This window comes from Eretmochelys imbricata, chromosome 15 (genome assembly GCF_965152235.1).
Source record: "Eretmochelys imbricata isolate rEreImb1 chromosome 15, rEreImb1.hap1, whole genome shotgun sequence".
NCBI lineage: Eukaryota > Metazoa > Chordata > Testudines > Cheloniidae > Eretmochelys > Eretmochelys imbricata.
The window spans coordinates 28,572,085-28,592,277 of NC_135586.1; the positions used below are offsets into that span (position 1 = coordinate 28,572,085).

Sequence of the window (20,193 nt, forward strand, 5' to 3'; positions counted from 1 at the left end):
CCATTGTTTCAGATTTATGGAAGAATTAGCACTGCTGGGTTCATTTCAGAATGGCTCTACATTTCATATGTATGCGCCAAAGTGAGATTTATTGTGGACTAGAGTGACAGAAAACGCATCAGCAATATCTAAATGTTCAGTGGGAAAATACCATTTTTTTTTTTTTTTAAAGACTCCACTGTATACATTTCCTGTAGCTTCTCTTAACTTGGCTGAGGAAGATGATCCAATATTTTATCTTACTGGTGACTTGCAAACTCTGTTTATTTTTCCAGACAGTCTCAAGAGTCAGCCATGACAGACACGATGTTTGGCAGCAGTACTGATCGGTGGATGTGTCCAAATGACAGGCCGATGTCCCTCAGAGCCAAGGCCAAGTAAGGGAATTCTTGTTTGTTTGTTTGGTCAATCTAGAATTGTTTGCAGCTAAAAAACGTATTGCTACAAAAATGTATTTGACATTTACATACAAAATTGGATTAAACAATGTAGATTCTACCCTGTTACACCAATGTAAATCCCAAGTAACTCCAGCTGTCAATCGGATTCTTATATTGTGTCCATCACCTTGGTGTCATGTACTCTTTGAAATGGGTGGTGGTGTTCTGGGTTTACCATTGCCGTTGAGATAGGAAGCTGGCACTGTGGCCTTGATCGTGCTGAATTGTCTGTGAAAATCCACTAGGTCTATCACTATGTGGACTGGTTGCTGGTGCTTGTACAAGCATGTCCGCTAAGTCTGTTCAGAACAGGGGTACCTCATGTGATGGTTAAAATGCCCGTGCCTGGTCTGCATTGGCACTGTTACCACTGTCCCGCATTGATGGAGCTGCATGGATGACAACCATGGTATGAGTTTTTCAACAAATCCTCACACTTCAAGCACACCCTGTGTGTCTCTGGTGAACCCTGAATTTAGATGCGTCCAAACAGGTCTTGGACTAGTGAATCCCATTTGTTACCAGACCTTAATAAATACAAAAAACAACAATCAAGCCAGTCAGTTTGCTCTGGAATGAAATCCAAATAATTTAAATGAATGGATGTGTGATGTATCCCTTATAAATATCAGGGATTTGTTTTTATTTTCTAAAGTTTAGGCATCATAGACGTTCGCAGAGCTCGCTGTATTCTGTAGTGAGTTGATCAGAAATTAAATTGTTTGCTGATCAAAGCCCAGAGCCATATAAGTAATGTTGTTTTATATACTTGATCTCTCACCCCGTCAGAAAAGGGAGCCGTCTCTATTTATAACAGAAAAAGGTGAATTGGTGTTCGTGTGAAAACTTTCTTTCCAAGAAAGACTTGGACCTGTTAGCCAAGTTCTTTTTCAACTTCTAACCTTCAGCTTTTTTTTTTTAAAGTGGGGCATGGGGGTTGTGGTGGGGGGAGAAGAGTTTATGATGGAAACACTGACTTGTATTAACCTACTGCGTTGGGAAAGTGAGCCTTGAAGATCGGTGTGAATGACTTGAGTAATTTTTAGGACAGGACGTCGTGTTAATTGTTTGTGGAAGAATCTGTACTGCAGTCAAAATAATCAACTACTGCAAGGATGGAAAGATTTGCCAAGAGAGAACAAGTCAAAGGTTGATAGGTTTAAAGGATGACTGGAGATGGGAGCATGGCTACACAGAAACTGGATCTAATGGTCCCGAGAGTTTGGGAGTATTTCGATTCAGGGCTTGTTCAGAACCATATAGAGTTAAGGCCCTCTTGCGTAGGTTAGTGTTGGTGCTTGGTGCTAGGTCTGCACTTTCCTAAATTCAGGCCTGTTGGGCCCAGGAGTTTACTTGCGGCCTCTCTCTTTAGCACTTAAATTCTGTCCCTGTTCCTTTCCTCTGTGTGTTTGCTGCCAGTGCTAAGGGCCATGGCCATCATGTTCCAGTGCCCGAGATGCGTTTGCCATTTCCCGTGCAGCGGGGTCTTCGGGGAAAGCGAGGAGAACGTGTAGCCTCTCCTGTGAGGGTGTGGGTGTGCGTGTGCAGGCCCCAGATGACTCATGCCTGCTCTGATGCTTGGGCTCAGCACCTGCTTCTCTGCATCGGGCTCGGAAGGAGTAATGGGAACAGTCTCGAGAGAGCGACGAACTGTCAGTTAGAATCACCAATGAAACAAGAAATGCTGTTTCTGCTGCTAGAATGAGTTGTCATCATTGTTTTTCTCACCTAATCTTTATTCCCTCTCTGTTTTTTTGTATGCCTTCCTGCAGTGAAAAGGAACAGTAAGTATCCTGCTTGCTTCCGGGTCTGTTGTATTTTGCTTGCACCTAGAGGCATTTTTATGGGCTTCATAGGAAAGCCGAGACGTCATTAAAAATAACAGCTTTGGAAAAAGTTGTCATATATTTTAAGCAACTTCAGGGAATTTTTCAAAAAGCTCCACAGCATCCCCAAATGTCTCTGCTTCGTCCCCTCGCTCAGTCATGCAATGCAACTGTATCGGGCCTACGTACAAGCTGTAGTAGGTACATCCTGCGGGGCAAAGTGCTTTACAGCTCTCAGAGCTAATAACTGCAGTAAATAATAGCACAGGTAGAGAAAAATGAACATGCACAGGCAAGGGAGAAAAAGAGAGGTCTTCACCTGAGATCTGAAGAGAGATGACAGGCCAGATCCCTGTGTATCGGTGTGGCTCCCTGGAAGTAAACAGACCTGTCTGCCATTGATTTATATCAGCTGAAGATCTAGCCTGCAGAGTTGATGAGAGAGATACAGGGAAGCTGTGCCAGATGGTGGGAGCTACAGAGGAGACTGTGTTTTTGTAGCCCCAGTGGCAAAATTGCATGGCTGGCTGGAGGATGAGGGAAGAGAATTGCTTAAGCCAATTTTTAGTCTCTTCCCCCGCCCCCAGCCCCCCTGCCATCGCCGTCTGTATGAAAAATGATCTTGGCTTCTTGGCATTTGCTGTGAGATGTGCTGAACCTTCTGAACTGGAAGGGACCCAGATTTATTCCCCTTCACACACAGTCTTCTAGAGTTTACTGAGAGAGCACTCTTCTGAGTGCAATCTCTGGCCAGCAGTTCTAACCTAGTGGAGTTGTAAACCTGAAAGGGCCCGCCTCTCCTTTCACCTATATGTAAATCCAGAGCAGCTCCACTAAAGCCAGAGTAGATCACCCTGCTCTACATGGGTATGAGATCTGGATCAGAACCATTCTCTCTTAAAACACCTGAATCACTGCAGAAGTGCAAACAAACCGAACCCAAATGCATTGAATTAGCTAGGATTCCATTTGCACAAATGAGCCTCTGTGACGCCCTTAGGATGGGGAGAGACCAAAATGAAATGCCCTGTGAGTGGGTTATTATTTATTTAAAGCAGTTTGCCCTGCAGACCGTGGAGCTGCTTGCTGAGCTGAAGTTAATGCCAGGGGCCGGACTGAAGAAGCTTGTGCCAATGCAGTGGCGCTCACCCTTTGGGCGGCACGGGGGCAGTCTGCCTCGGAGGCAGCGCTGTAAACGAATGTCTGACGTTGTGGCTCACACAGTCAAGCCTGGTGCACAACAACTTGACAGTGAACCCCTACTTAATCTGGTGGTGTCGACTGGAGAAATATCAGCTGAGTCACTGTTGCATTTGCAGAGGAATTGGATGCAGTAGGAGCAGCCTCCAGGCTTTTTTGCCACTGTATTGTCTCCCTGTTACTATTGCTTTTCTCCTATAAGATCTGAAGTAAAGCCCATTAAAGTCAGTGGAAAGATTCTCGTTGAATACAATGGGCTTTGGATCAGTCCCTAATTAATGACAGGTTTCAGAGTAGCAGCCGTCTTAGTCTGTATCCACAAAAAGAACAGGAGGACTTGTGGCACCTTAGAGACTAACAAATTTATTTGAGCATATGCTTTCGTGGGCTACAGCCCACTTTATTGCATGCATAGAATGGAACATATAGTAAGATATATATATATATATATATATATATATATATATATATATATATATATACACACACACACATACAGAGAAGTTGGATGCATAGAATGGAACATATAGTAAGATATATATATATATATATATATATATATATATATATATATATATATATATACACACACATACAGAGAAGTTGGAAGTTACCATACAAACAGTGAGAGGCTAATTAGCCGCTCACAGTTTGTATAGTAACTTCCAACTTATCTGTTTGTATGTGTGTGTCTAGATATATCTATATCTTACTATATGTTCATTCTGTGCATCCAATGAAGTGGGCTGTAGCCCACGAAAGCATATGCTCAAATAAATTTGTTAGTCTCTAAGGTGCCACAAGTACTCCTGTTCTTTTTAACTAATTACAAGCCACAATCTACAGGGTAAGTTACCCTTTGTAATGACATGCCACATTGATATCTGGGGTCAATACGCCACAGAACTTCTAAAAACAAGGCCCCTTCTCCTCCACCTTCGTGCAACGCTAAATTGCTGCTCAATCCGTCATTATTCTGATCTTGCTTTCCTTTAACACAGGACCTAGCCAAGGCAGTTTGACAAAGAAATAGAATAAAATGAGCAGTGGACATATACTACTTGTTATACCTGTGCAATGCACAGGATCCTGCAGCTCATACATGAGAATAGGGAACATAGTGTCCAATTCAGATGTTGCAAGCAGTAGTAAGAACAATTTGTGCTCTCTAGACACACAGTATTTTGCTGCCTGGCATGCTGTCTTTGTTTGGCGCTCCAGCTGCTGCTGTGTAGGGAGCATGAAATAATAGAAATGTTTCCTGCTTGAAGCTGTTATGTTGCAGTCATCTATTTATATGAATCGGTTCAATTCAGTAGGTGTGTATCTATCTGAAACACAAATTGGAAATCACTGTTGCCTAATCTCCTTAGTGGCATGTTGACAAATACTTGTTTAAGAGAGTTTCACATCCATGTCGAGAACGTTACAAAGAAATCAGACGTTTGAAATCTGGCACCGTTCATCATGAAAGAGAAATGTCGTATTTATCCCTCAAAAACTACTTGGATGCTTCAAACACCTGCTGTCTGTTACACGTTTTCGTAGTCGCTAAACCATTCAGATGCAACTGCTAATTTACCCACCTTGTATCACACTTTATGGGGAATGGCTGAAGACCCATTAGGATGGAGCTAAAAACAAAATCAGTCCTTGGCTCTAGAAATGAAATATTGCCTGCCCTGTAGTTAAATGAAACGTTACTTGTGACTTTCATACGGATACAGTCCCTAAGCAGTTAACAGCCACTTTGAGATTGCTGGGTGCTGGCATGCACTGGAAGGTTTTACTCATAGAGAATCTAGGGACAATCTCATTTTAAGATCGTAAATGAATGCTTGTTTTTGTTTAGTGCTTTGCAGCCTACAAGTTGTGAGAACCTTGTTCCAAATATTGGTCTCAAAAACCTTGGGTCTCCTTGCTTCTCCTTTCACTTTCACAGAGTTGCTCCTGATTTACTACCAGTGTAAGTGAATGGAGCAGCTCTGGTGTGAGAGGAGAATGAGGAGTCCTCTCTGTTCCTTTTCCTCACCTGGTTCTGTCCTCTCCCAAATGCATGACAGGAGGAGCTAGACCTACATCTCCACCAACAAAGCTTTTTCCTGAGGGGCTGTAGAATTACAGGGCTCACTTCCCTCTACACGCTCCCCCTTCGCCCCCTCAGGAGCAATTACTGAAGTCTGACAGGCAGTGCCCCTTATATGTCCTTTAATCTAAGGGAAACAAGCCCTCTTGCTAGCTTTCCCTTGTAAACACCCAAGAGAGCCTTTCTTCTCAAGGCTGGGATGAAATACACGTTTGGAACTGTAGATGTTAGTAGAGAAGCCTGCCTAAGGGAGCTGCGAGGGTCGACGTTGTACAGCATGTAAGTCATGGCAATATTTAGCCCCACTTGTCTAGCAGAGATGGGTCAATAGCCAGCCAAACAAAACTGTTGTAAGGACCCAGGGACTAGAACCCACGTCTGCATAGTCTGGGGGAGTTGATATTCCGACAGCACCACCAGGAGGTCATGCAGAGGCTCAGCCAGGGAGCACTCTGGAGAGTAGGCCACAGGAAGTACCACCTCTGAGACCCAGAGTGACAGTACCCTGTGGCCTCTGATTGGCCAAGTGCCCCTACTTAACCCCAGTGGTTGGCCTGGGAAGTTGTCTGGGCAACTACACAGGTTGAATGCCTGACTTCACCTCATCTCCTGATCTCCAGTCTCTGACCCTGGCTCTTGTTTCTGGGACCTGGCCTTGCAATGCCTCCAACTCCAGCCTAGTGATTCCTGTCCTTGGTGGCCAGACCTCAGTCCAGCTGTGACTGCTAGGCAAGACTGCCTATGCCACAGTCCCATACAATTGTAGTGGAAGTTACCTGGAGATACTCTAAACTACATGGTTAAGACAGGGGCTTGCCTATGGAAGGACTTCTTAATGGACGATTTGCAGTGTTCTAGATTAAGCCATTGTTTTCTTTTGGCATGCTGGAGGAGCCTTTGACTTGGAGACCTAGCCTAGGTGCAGCCTTTGACTACTTGAAATGGTTCTAATTTCCCAACCTTGACATGGCAAATTCTCACAGGCAGCTACTATGTTTTTTCATGGCTAGGATTCTGGATGCTCAGAAACTCAGGTGTTTTTTGCATGTGCAAGTCAGGAAGTTGGCCATTCAGATCCCAGGTTTGGGTGCCAGAATGACCTTTTTTGTGTAAAAATGAGTGCTTGGTACCCCACAGCAAGACACGCGTTTGAGCCCAAACCCAGGGTCTGAATCCCTGTAATTTTGCAGCTTGACTCAACCTCTGTCCAAAGTTGGGGTGGGGAGGATGTCAATATTTGAGTATGCAAAATTTTGTGCCCCGCCCCTTCTCCAAGGCCCCACTCCCGCTCACTCCACCCCCACCCCTCCGTTGCTCGCTCTCCCCCAGCCTCCCTCGTTTTCTCTGGGCTGGAGCAGGGGTTTGGGGTGCAGGGTGGAGGGTAAAGGTTCCCGCTGGGGATGTGAGCTCTGGGATGGGGCCGCGGATGAGGGCTTTGGGGTGCGGGAAGGGGCTCAGGGCAGGGGTGTGGGGTGTGGGCTGGGAATGAGGGGTTTGGGGTGCAGGAGGGGGCTCTGGACTGGGGGGTTTGAAGTATAGGAGGGGCTCTGGGCTGGGGAAGGGGGTTGGGGTGCGGGCTCTGTTTGGAGGTGGGGGCTCTGGGGTGGGGCCGGAGATGAGGGGTTTGGGGTTCAAGAGGGAGCTCTGGACTGGGGCAGGGGGTTGGAGTGCGGGAGGGAGTGCAGGTTCTGGGAGGGGGTTGGGGCGTGAGAGGGGTGCAGGTTCTGGATGGCACAAACCTCAAGTGGCTCCTGGAAGCCGCGGTATGTCTCTCTGGGTGGCTCCTAGGCGGAGGGGCCAGGCGGCTCTGCACGGTACGTGGTATGCGCTGCCCTTGCCTGCAGATGCTGAACCTGCAGCTCTCATTGGCCACAGCTTCCAGCCAATGGGAGCTGTGGAGCGGGAGATCAGGGTGGGGGCAACATGTGGAGCCTCCTGGCCCCTCCACCGTGGGGCCGCCCGAAGGGACATACCATCGCTTCCGGGAGCCATGCGGAGCCAGGGCCGGCATGGAGCCTGCCTTAGCCCCGCTGCACAGCTGATTGGACTTTTAATGGCCCGGTCAGCAGTGCTGCCCGGAGCAGCCAGAGTCTGTTTTCGACTGGGCCTTCCAGTTGAAAACCGGACGCCTGGCAACCCTAGCTGTTGGCAAGAAGGAAGAGTTACTGTACTGTTTTTTTCCCTGGCAGGCTGTTGGTGTTCTCAAATGCAGTAAATTGGTCCTTATTTTCCTCTACCAGTGGCACTTGTAAATTCCATAGCTTTAGCCTGTTGGTCCTGATGTAAGGAGGTTAGTGTGCCTTGATTTGCCAGGTACTTCAGCAGCACGTATGCGGAGTTTGTGTAATTGACCTTCCCTCCCTCCCCCACTCCCTTTCTTTCAGGATTCGTGAGTGCATAATCTACTGTGTTTCTCATGGGGGCCTTAGCTATTCTGCTGAATAGTGCAGAAGGGGGAAAATGTGTTCTGGGGACCACAGGACTGAACATGCCCCGAGTCTTCGAAACTATGGTTAGACTCCATCCTGGGGCCTTTGCTGGGAGTTCTGTTTTATTAACGAAGAAGTTGAGTGGAATATTTAGGGCATCATTGAAGCGTGCATGAAAAAGAAGCCGTGTTCTGTAGTGGTTGGGAAAGAACCGCTCCGCGGAACGTGGCAGCTTATGCAGCACCAGTATGCCGAGTGCGTCAGTCCCACAAACGGACAGGCAACGGCAACCCAGCAAGATTTATGGAAATAGTTGCTGATGAACTGCAAAATGTCGATCAGGGCTTTGCTTCTGGGCTGGCCGAGGAAGAGCGTGTTCCTGTGTTTTCCTTGCATTATAAATGCATAGAAGCCCGTCTCCCCTCCCCACTCTCCCCTTACGCACCGCGCAGAGTGTCGGCAGCGGCTCGTTCGGCCTCCGTCGGCGTGGCGGGTGCGAGCAATTTGCAGCGCTGCTCAGCGACCTCGCAGCCTGCTCGGGGCTACCCTCCCCCTAGACCGCAGGCAGCTCCGCGGAGCGATCCTGCTGCTCTCGCCTTCCGTAATTGAATGGGACGGGGAGAGTTATTTGACGTCTTAAGGCTGAGACAACGGGCTTGATTGGCTGCTGGGGCTGTGTGATAAGAGAGAGAAACCATTTCATGGAGATTTGCACCAGGGAGACCCTCCTGACAGGGTCTGGAAGGAGCAGGAAATCTAGAAGGTTCTGCTCTTGGTTGCCAAAGAGATGGGTGGAGCCCATAATCCTGGCTCTGAATCCCTCCAAGGGTGGACATGAACTGGCCCTTCTTTGTAATGTACCGAACCACCCCCTGATCCAGAGACCCTTGGAATCCTGATCCAAACATCAAAGCTTGAGTCCGTCTCTAGAGGAAACGTATCAACTCCCATTGCAGTGGAAAAATTACCAGCTTCCAATATGTGGCTATTAGGCACAGTGCTCTGGGCTCTATGCAGACCGGCTGGCTGCAGGGTGGAGTTTGAGGCACTGATGTTTTTGACCTATAAAGCCGTATGGGTATATCTACACTGTAGGTAATCACCCCTGGCTGGCCTGGGTCAACTGACTCAGACTTGAGGGGCTCAGGCTGAGGGGCAGTAAAAGTTCTGTGTGAATGTTCAGTCTTGGGCTGGACCCTGTGTGCTGGGACCTCACAAAGGGGGAGGGTCCCCAAACCTGGCCTGCAGCCACAGCCCGAACGTCTTCCACAGAAATTTTTAGCCCCGTAGCCTGAGCCCCACAAGCCTGAGCCAGCCGACCCAGTCCAGCCGCAGCCGTACGGTGGGTCCTTTATTCCAGGGTAGATGTACCCTGAGCGTCTCGGGACCTGTCTGCCTGAACCGACAGCCTTTTCCTGTGCTCGACCACCATTGGGAGAGCCAGCCAAATTAGTTTGTTTTTATGGAATAGTTTTCCATTAGAAAACGCTGGTTAGTCAAACTCAAGGTGTTTTGTAGGAATGTGTTCATTTCAGCCAGAAAAAGTCTAAATGAACTGTTACGGCTTTCTTCTGTCAGTCATGTTTCATTTTGTTTGGATTTTTACATTCTAAACTAATAATTGTATCATGCTCTGACATTATCAGAATGAAACTTTGGACCTTATCCAAGGTCAAATCCCAAACGGGAGATTTTTTTGGAATTTCTGTTCCACTGGAAATATCAACATTTCCGCTTTTTGTTCTGATTCAGAATAGAAAGAGTCAAAACTGTCAGAACTTCCCACGGAACAGAAGTTCTGGGTTGCGACCAACCCTAGTTATAGCCATGGTCCATAGAAGTGCTTGAGCTGAGTCCCAGCTGTCTAAAGGGGAGGAAGCAGCTGCCAAAGCATTGTCTTTAAGAGCCTCTGAATGTGGGATTCGCCTCTTGCCCCTTGATTTGAAATAGCTCACAGCTGTTGCCTTCCACAGTGGGCTGGAAAGCGCACCTCTTCCCCCAGGACTGTGGGGAAGGAGGAGTGCATTGAAGGTTGCTGTTTGTTGGGTGCTTTTGGGATGCTTAATAGGTTTAAGTTTTGCTTGTGTTGCTGTGATGGCAAAAGCAGCCCTGGCTAGGTGCTCTCTCTTCTCCCCGGCCCATATAAACTACTCCAGGGGGAATTCTGCGCCACTGCACATGCACAGAATTCATGTCCCCTGCAGATTTCTTTGCTTCCCTGCAAAAAAATGACTTTCTGACAGGGAAGCAAAGGGAAGCTGAAAGAGCAGTCACACACCGCTCCCTAGCTGTGCAAGTACATCGTTTCAGGCATCTGGAGCAGCCGTCGGAGAGCTAAATCACTGCAGGGCTGGGGACACCCCAGCCAGTGGCTCCTACCCTGAGCTGGGATCAGGATAGGACAAGACTTCCTCTTCCCCTGCAAGGAGTGGCTGGGGCTGTCTCAGACCCACCCCCAGAAACCTCCCTCAGCTGCAGGAAGCTCAGCATGCCCCCCCGCTTCCTGCTCCCATCGCTCCTCAGCTGCGGAGGGGAGGGGTCACTGTATGGGGAGCTGCTCCCCCATCTGCCATGCATACCCACACACCCACGCCAAGCCTCACCCTGTATACCCAGAACCCCCCTAGCCCTCCATACCTGAACCCCACCCCATTGAACCTCAACCCCTGCATCTAGAGCCCTCCGCACCCAGACTCCCACCCCTGCATCCTGACCACCCCTATTGAGTTTTTTGCGCTGGAACCCCCACTCTGATGAGCCCTGCACCACCCTGAGCCCCCACATCCAGACCCCCACGCCACTGACCCCCACAATTAGCTGCACCAAGCCCCACTCCCCCACGACCCTGACCCCTTCGCTGAGCCCCAACCGCTTTCACCTGGAACCTCCTGCAGAGTCCCAGTGTCCCTGCACCTGGAACCCTGGCCCCCCTCCAACGAGCCTCTGTGCATACAGATCCCCCCACGCTGAGCCCCTCCACACTTGGATCCTGCCTGGTTGAGCCCACCTACCCCCCACCTGGTGCAGAGGGGCAGGGCACCAGGGTGATTCTGGGACAGGCCCAGGCCTTGTGCTGTGTCAGGTGCAGCCTCACCACGGAGGCCATGTCCCCAGGATCGGGGGCGGGGAGGCTGCAGGGTGATCTCCCACCTTCATGCACGGCCATGCTGGAGCCTCTGCATTTACTTCTCGGCAAATAAAAGGTGCAGAATTTTAAAATATTGTGCGCAGCATTTTTAACGTGTTGGCGCAGAATCCCCTCAGGAGTCATCAACCTAAATAAGTAAAGAGCAGCTAGTTTGACTGAGTGGTTTGGCGGCAGCAGCACCATGCCCTTCAGTGCAAGAATCCATCAGTGACCTGTTTTCCATTGCCAGCCAGTGCAGGCGTGTTCTGTACCAAACGTGTGCTGAGCAGGCCCGGAGACTGAATTCAGCCTTGGTTATCTTGCTACCTGAGCTGTGCACCTCCTGTTGATTGTGCCTGAGTCATATTTGTACTGTGCCCATTAGCCTTCAAGTCTGTCCTCCCAACTGGAGGATAATGTGTAGCGTATGTCTCTCCCTAGAAGGGCATTAACAGTGCAAGCAAGAAAAATGGTGGACTCCGTAATGGGGTGTTAAAGTTCTGTAGGATCATTTGGGACATCTTATGGGTTATTCACTCTCCATTAAGTGGTCTAATAGGACCATCATTTTAATTGACTCGTTGGCCGAGATTCCTGAAGTATGATGCATCCATGTGCTTAAATACATGGCTTTATACTAGGGCTTGAAATTCAATGTAGGCCCTGGAACGTTTAATAAAATGTTGATAGATGTTTTCCGTTTAGACCTTCCCTCCCACCCAGCCCCCAACAGAGAGCTGAATCTGTGCTTGGTTATTTTGCAAACACGGTGACTCAGCTTGCCGAGGAGATTGCTGGGCAGAAAGGGAATAGAATTGTAATCTCTCTGGCATGTGAACTGGGAACTAGAGAACAAACTTCTGATTTCAACCTCTCTCTTAAAAGTCCACTTACTCCCATCATTAGCAGTTTTAGTGGTTTGTTAGCTCTTTCTGTGCAGAACATTAATATACAGAACGAACATGGTAGTTAATAAGACTACAAACGAAAATCAATTGGAAGCACTTGATTTAGTCGGGGATCGGTCCTGCTTTGAGCAGGGGGTTGGACTAGATGACCTCCTGAGGTCCCTTCCAACCCTGATATTCTATGATTCTATGATTCTATTCACTTTTTTGTGGGCAGGGATCGTTTTTGACAAGAGAAGGAGGCCATTGTGTTGCTGCACAGCCTAGCTGACAAATAAGGAAAAGAAGAGTGTATAAAATGTATCTGGATCATTTGCTTAACTTGATTTTATGGAAATAGTTTTGGAAAGGAAATTGCTTTTCTCTATATGAAACAGACCTCCTAATTGTTTTCCATTTTGCAAGTGTTAATCTTTACTGGCAATAAATTACTTGACACCCACGCCCCTGTTCAATTTATTTTTTGTGCTCTGCAAACTGCAATAGAAGGACCTGCTAATCTAAAAATGTGACCTTCTGAAAACACCTTTAGGCAGCGTTTGGAAGGCAAAGATCTATTTGCATGATGTCAGGCGCAGCCTGAATAAATTCAGTATGAAGAATTTATTACAAAGCCGAGATTAAATAACTGGGGAACTCTGGTTAGTGTGGCACAGCTTCTGTCCATCTGTGCCTTTTCCCGGCATTGGGACTGGTGTGCCAAACCCTCATTCATTCACTTTGTGTTTCCACGGTGGGAATCGGTGTTGCTAAATCTGACTAGTCTATCATGATTAACCCGACTCTGGCCCCTACTGTAGGCCTTCGCATGATGTTCAGGAAGCAAAATTGGGAGTGGGGAGGTGTCAAGGTTCCTCCCCCACTCTGAACTCTAGGGTACAGATGTGGGGACCTGCATGAAAAACCTCCTAAGCTTATCTTTACCAGCTTAGGTCAAAACTTCCCCAAGGTACAAAATATTCCACTCTTTGTCCTTGGATTGGCCGCTACCACCACCAAACTAATACTGGTTACTGGGGAAGAGCTGTTTGGACGCGTCTTTCCCCCCAAAATACTTCCCACAACCTTGTACCCCACTTTCTGGACAAGGTTTGGTAAAAAGCCTCACCAATTTGCCTAGGTGACTACAGACCCAGACCCTTGGATCTTAAGAACAATGAACAATCCTCCCAACACTTGCACTCCCCCTTTCCTGGGAAATGGATAAAAAGCCTCACCAATTTGCATAGGTGACCACAGACCCAAACCCTTGGATCTGAGAACAATGAAAAAGCATTCAGTTTTCTTACAAGAAGACTTTTAATAAAAATAGAAGTAAATAGAAATAAAGAAATCCCCCCTGTAAAATCAGGATGTAGATACCTTACAGGGTAATTAGGTTCAAAACATAGAGAACCCCTCTAGGCAAAACCTTAAGTTACAAAAAAGATACACAGACAGAAATAGTTATTCTATTCAGCACAGTTCTTTTCTCAGCCATTTAAGGAAATCATAATCTAACACATACCTAGCTAGATTACTTACTAAAAGTTCTAAGACTCCATTCCTGGTCTATCCCCGGCAAAGACAGAATATAGACAGACACACAGACCCTTTGTCTCTCTCCCTCCTCCCAGCTTTTGAAAGTATCTTGTCTCCTCATTGGTCATTTTGGTCAGGTGCCAGCGAGGTTACCTTTAGCTTCTTAACCCTTTACAGGTGAGAGGAGCTTTCCCCTGGCCAGGAGGGATTCCAAAGGGGTTTACCCTTCCCTTTATATTTATGACAGGAGGAGACTCCATCCCCACATCAATCTCCTGTAATCCAGGGGAAGCTGCTCTAAACTGCAAGGCCAGAGTTCTTGTCCCAGCTCTTCCGCTGATTGCTCTTTAATATTTCTGTGCCCTTCACAACTCTCATTATTAGCTGGGGTCTCCTACTGTGACTTTGGAGGCTAATTAGCATTCACCCATTTCACAGGTAACATAACTGAGAGGTTGCACAAGCTCACGTCAGGAAGAGCTGGGACTAGAAAGCCCTGCCTCTAACATAACAGAGCCACGTTAGCGCACAGATTGTGTAGTAGCTTTGTGTGTTGGAGTGGCCATCACTGAGAGTGGTTGCTGATTGGCTGGAATTTGTTGGAGGCGGGATTCTGGAGCTATAAAGCTTACCTTGGCTGTGGAAGAATCAGTTTGGCCAGGCAGCCCGGGCTGAGCTGGGGCTAGTCCCAGCTGTGGAAGATCTAGTCATTCTGGGACTGAAGTGAGTTTGGAATAAATAAATACACCACCAGCCTGGAAAAATTTTTGACAAAGGCTTGCTGTAACTCTGGGGGGTATTTACTTTAGCTGGGAGCTATGAAGTTGCTATGGGAATTTTTGTAACTGAAGTTATTTCCTATGGGACCTAAAATTAAAAGAAGTCTACCACTTCCTCCGCCCCCCCCCCCCCAATATTCTTAATGCGCTTGGGTCTCTTTCTGCCTCTTTCCCCTTTACGGTATCGGAATCTTCCATCGATAGCTCACACGCGTTAGATCGCTGTGTGTGATACTGAGGAGGAGTGTGCAACAATCCGTCACGATGCTGCCCTCCCGTACATGCTTGGTACAAACAGCAATGCAAACAGGATTCACTTTACACATAAGCAGGGCAGAGAGTTGAATTCCACATACTCACTCCACAGGTATTGCAAGAATCCCATGTGCATCAGCCAAAGAGTTTTTTCTCTGTTTTAAAAGCCTGCACACTGGTGTGTGTGTGTGATGATGATTTTTGGTGTAGGTTGTTCACTTTTTGTTTAACAGCTGTCAGAAATAGCAGGGAAACTTGGTCTGATTTAACATGGAACATGGTTATAATTGGTGCCTTCAGTCTATAATTGGAGCCTTCAGTCTATCTAGTGATGGCGCATTAAGCATAATGAGTTAGGCCCTTATGTGAAAACATGCATGTGCTTAATTTGAAGTCCCATTGACTATTCAACTTGCTGAAGGATAAGTATGTGGTAAGTGTTTGTAGGATCAGGCCATCTGTCACTAAAGGGCAAGCTTTTCAAAGATATGTAGGTGCCAAAATATGCAGGTAGGTGCCTAGGGTGACTCTTCCCAAGGGATTTCAATGGGAGTTAGGTTTCCAGCTGCTTAGGTGCTTTTGAACATCCCACTAGGTGCCTAGCTGCATCTTCTGGTGCTTAGAGACCTTTGAAAATCTGACTCTAAGACCCAGACCCTTGCAGTTGTTCTGTGCCTGCAGATTCTTGTGTCTGTGTGTGGAGCTCCTTGACTTGGTGTGTTTGGACCCAGCCAGTAGCTCAGCAGCAGGACGTGATTTTTCAGAAGTTCCCTCCATGACTAGGACAAATGGCTCAGCTCTGGGGGCAGGACCTTCAGAGCAGAGTGTAACAGAGAATGGGAACCTTTCGATAGAATTTTCAAACCGACTTGGACAACTCTAGATCCTAGGGATCTAGGTCTCTATTCATTTCTATAGGCTTTGAGAGTAATTTCCACAGGATCCTATTGGTTTGGGGAGCAATTTTCAAATGTGCTTCAGTCCCCTTGAAAGTGACTGAAAATGTTGCCTTTCTCCTCCTTCCCCCCCCCCCCCCCGATTCCATTCTACAGGATTTTTAAACCTGTAGCATCCTGAGTCCCTCCATCTCATTACATTCCTCTGCTGTGGGAATGGGCTCAATTGCTCGGTATTTCTTTTGGCAGCGTGGTGTTGTGCTGTGTTTTAAATAAACGTACAACCCCTATTTTATGCCTGAAGTTTCTAGAATGAGAGGAATGGGGACTGAGCTAACTTCGTAATATATTTAGCAAATCAGCCTGCAAATTGGAGGAGGAATTCTGTAGCCACGTCTTCTGGCTGGGAAGTTATTGAGCATTCAGAGCTGGGGAAGAGAATGCTTAGAGGAAGTGGGTTTAGTTGTTATAAAAATAGTAATTTTACATTTACCAGTTTGTAAGTGTTTCTGTCGTCATAACAGCAGAGGACTGTCAAACGCCTCTCGAATTCACAAAAGAAAAGTAAATGACAGTTCTTATTTCTAAGGGTTTCAGGGTGATAGCCATGTTCGTCTGTGTCAGCAAAAACAATGAGGCGTCCTTGTGGCATCTGATGAAGTGGGTGTTAGCCCATGAAAGCTTATGCCCAAATACATTTGTTAGTCTCTAAGGTGCCACACGGACTTCTCGTTGTTTTTATCTCTAAGGGGTTGACCCTAAATTTTATTCCTTCGGTGAATTTCAGACAGAGTTCTAGTGTTCTTTTCAAGGTAGTTTTTTCTCCAAGGTAAATGTGTTACCTAGGGCTGTGTAGTAATGTATGATGGGGTAAACATTCAAGGCAGCACACAGGTGAGCTGGGATGTGCTACCAAGCACGGGGTTACAGCTGACTAGAGGACGACAACTCTATTTCGCAGCAACTTTTGAGGTTCCCAACTCTGTTTTTGTTCCGCATTGCAGTGAAAACAAGCCCATTTATGTGTGTGTGCCACATTCATGTCTGTGCTCCAACTAAGTCTGTCATCCAGATCCCTCTGATTCAGACAGAGCAGGGACATGAATCTGGATCTCTCATCACCTCTTCTCTCAACCAAAAAAACCTTTCTGCTGAGGAGGACGTTGTGTGACTCCCATGCTTTCAGAATAAACGAGCTTCTCTTGTATTTAGGGTGTAGTACAAAGGCCCAGATTTTTAAAGGTGTTGAGACATTGCTGTGCTCAGCATCGCAATGCCTAACTCATGGAGGAGTCTTAAAATCTCATTTCCAAAAGGGATTTAGGCACTTAGGCATTGACAGTCAATGGGATTTAGGCACTTAGGAGATTTTAAGACTCCTAAATTAATTGGCATTGCTGCATTCACCATTGCATTGCCTTAAATCTGGGCCTGAATGCCTTGTGGGGGCTGCTGAGTGCTTTCAACTCCTGAGCCATGTCTACATGATGGAAATGTTCTAAAAAGGTCCCTAGTGTAGACAAGACTGCTGGGGGAATTCAGTACATTGTAGGATTGGGCCCTCAGCCTTTTAGGTATGCTGGTTGTCAACTATCTGGGACCCACAGAAGATTATGATAGCCCATGAGTCTAGAGGATGGGCAGTGGCTTCTGGGAGGTTCATCTCCGTGGGGACTGATACTTGACTAAAAAGGTCATGTACTGTGCTAGGTGGCTGACTGGATTTCAGGAGGAAAAGAATGCAGAGCTTATCACTTTGTATCTAATTATGATGCTGGAAGTGTCAAGGAAGCACTGCATAGCAGTCTTGTGACTGGATGTTTTATTTATTTTTGAGCTAGCTGGTCACTGAACATATTCCCCCCACCCCCTTTCCTCTCCCTGTACAATCTTCCCAGTGGGACCAAGGTGAACTGAAAGTAACATCCGAAAACGAACTGCTATGAAATGGATTTTCATTTCCGAACAGCAGCTTCGGTTTGTCAAACCAATTTTGTTCTCCAGAGATTTCCTTCCACGTCACGATACAAAGACACCAGGGCATATGGGGGCAATCTTCAAAATGCATCTCTCTATTTGACAGTTTTGTCCATTGTGCCAGGGGAACTGGGTTTGAAGAAACAAAAGGAAGATTATCCCAGGGATGTTTATATATATTTCAAATTAAAAAAGGTTGCGGGAGAAGTGGGGAGCAAGAGAGAGAGGAAGAAGACAGTAATTTTGTCTCTGCATGCAGTGGTATAGATGGAATAACTAAAGCAGAATGAAATTAGGCAGATATGCCTTCCACCTTCTAATAAGATCCTGGGCAATTACTCGTTTCAAATAATGCCTGTCATTTTGGTAGTGATGCCTGGACTTGGGTCAGCAAATGAAAATGTGTAGTTCCTGTACGGATGCATACAAAATGGGAACGGGTTAATGGCTAGTTCTTCACGAAGCCTGAATTCTGGTAAAGAACCAAGGAGGGCCTACATCTCATGATCAAGGCAGTCTCGTTTTAGTTAAACTAATGCATCTAGCTGCGTTAACCCATCATGTTGGGAGCTCAGTTTTCAGTTAGGTTCCTCTTGCACAAAACAGTGTGAGAGAGCATATTAGAGGAGCCTTGTCTTAATAAGTATCTGGTTGGCGTTGCCTGTTCTAAGCAGACACGGGAGTTGTAAGATGTAGGTACTTTCATGGAGATCTCTGAAGAAACAAAATCCGTTTCCAAATGGGATAATGAGACTGTTTCATAGGACTTGTCGTATTTTAGGTGCCCCTACTGTGAGCAGTGTCACTAGAATCGGGTAAGGAGCAAAGAATGTACTGGGGAAAGTATTTGTCTAAGAAAATGCTCAGAGCTGGGTAAAAGAATCTCCGCTCTTCCACTTGGGTGGTGTTCCCACCACTTTTCTTGCTGTGTGGACAATCGGTGCTGTCTGCAAAAGAGACCTATCTTTCCTCTGTAGAGACTTCATGCTGTGGTGGTCAAAGCCTTACCAGTGTGTGGAAAAGTGGAGGATTGGAGAGGGAGGGAGAGGAGTTTAAGTGGGGAAACAGCTTCCCATCTGTCATTTCAAATGTCAACAGCCAATTTCACAGCTGCTGATACAATTTCCAGGATGGAAGTTACAGATGCTGATGGCTAATGTGGTGACTGATGATTGGTAGACTGTAAGGTGGCACTCAATGAATTCTGATGAGTTTTTCCCATGCATGGAGATTCAACAAGTGGTTAAAACCCATAAATGGGGAGAGAACTGGTAAACATGAGATAATTATAAAGCTCACTCTCTGTGTGCCGATTGTCTGCACTCTTTCTATTCTGGGAAACTTATTTCTAGTGGGCCCTGTGCTTGTATAATGTACCTTTCCTCCCACTCCCAGTCTCGCTGCCTTTGTGTGTTTTGCAGACTCCCTGCTGGATGGTCGGTACATGGAAACCAGCCGGAAAGGCAACGGAAAAATGAAGAGCTGACAGATGAAGAGAAGGAGATCATCAACCGAGTAATAGCTCGAGCAGAGAAAATGGAAGAAATGGAGCAGGAGCGTATTGGGTAAGGAAACGACCTGGCTAATTGCTCCATGGAACCCACAAGATGGTAACATGAGTCAGTGAATGGGCTTCACTTTGTTTGTATGTGTTAGATTCAGCCCTGTGGCATGAAAATCATAGGGGAACCCATTTGATCCTCATACAACAGAGCTGCATCTCCTTGCTATCTGCTGCCACCTACCTCTTTCCAAAACCCCTTTGAGCCCAGACATTTGTGTAATGCTAACATGGCTTTGCCCATCCAATGCATCTGGGTTAGCTGAAATCAAATCTTCCATTACAAAAAGATTGATTCCCCAAGAGGGCCCCTACATTTTGGAATTCAGTTTCCCCATCCTGGAACCAAATAGCCTAAATCTATTGACCTAGGGGGCATCCTGGAAAATCCATTTTCGTTATTCATATTGACTTGTATTACAGAAGCACATAAAGGCCTCAGCTAAGCCTCATTGTACTGGGGGCTGTACAAGCACTCACTAAGAGACCGTCCCTGCCCCAAAGAGATTAGAATCTAAATAGACAAAACACAGAGGCGTGGTCTACGCTACAGGTATAAATCGGCTTAAGTTATGCAACTCCAGCTACGTGAATAACGTAGCTGAACTTGACGTAGCTTAGGTTGACTTACTGCGGCATCTACACCACACTGGGTTGATGGGAGAAACTCTCCTGTCGACTAACCTTATGTTTCTCATTCCGGTGGAGTACCGGAGTTGACAGGATAGCGTTCAGCGGTCAATTTAGCAGGTCTTCACTAGACCCACTAAATCGACCCCTGGTGCAACGATTACCACAGTGTCAATCCCTGGTTAGTGTAGACATACCGTGGGGCATTTGGGGAAGACTGAGGGGAAGTAGGCAGTTCCTTTGGAAACTTGGGTTGGGGAGATATTGTTTTGTAATTTAATTTTTGCTGATTGTGGTTGTATGTAGCAGGGCCGTGCTACTGTATTTGATGTTTGTACTGATTTGATTGTGTATGGATGTCTCTTTAATTGCTGAAAATGATAACTAGATACTGGGATAGGAGTTCTTTTAGTAAATAAATGAACAAAACAGGGGGTCCCAACATGTCCTGGAAGTTTTAGCTTGTGTTCTCTTGCATGTCAGGATGGGAGCAGAAGGGTTTTTCAAGGAGGGTTTTGTTAAGTTAGCTGAGAACACGCAGTGCTATGTGTGTGAAAT

The 20,193-nt window shown here is 46.6% G+C and overlaps 1 protein-coding gene across 1 annotated transcript in view; it reads left to right on the forward strand.

Annotated features, from left to right (window-relative positions):
- Window positions 1-294: 294 nt before the first annotated feature.
- RPH3A (rabphilin 3A) overlaps window positions 295-20,193 on the forward strand; it is a 71,328-nt gene continuing 51,429 nt past the window's right edge. Inside the window, 2 exon segments of the mRNA XM_077835047.1 lie at window positions 295-377; window positions 18,866-19,009. Of these exon segments, the coding sequence (XP_077691173.1) occupies window positions 295-377; window positions 18,866-19,009 (227 nt within the window).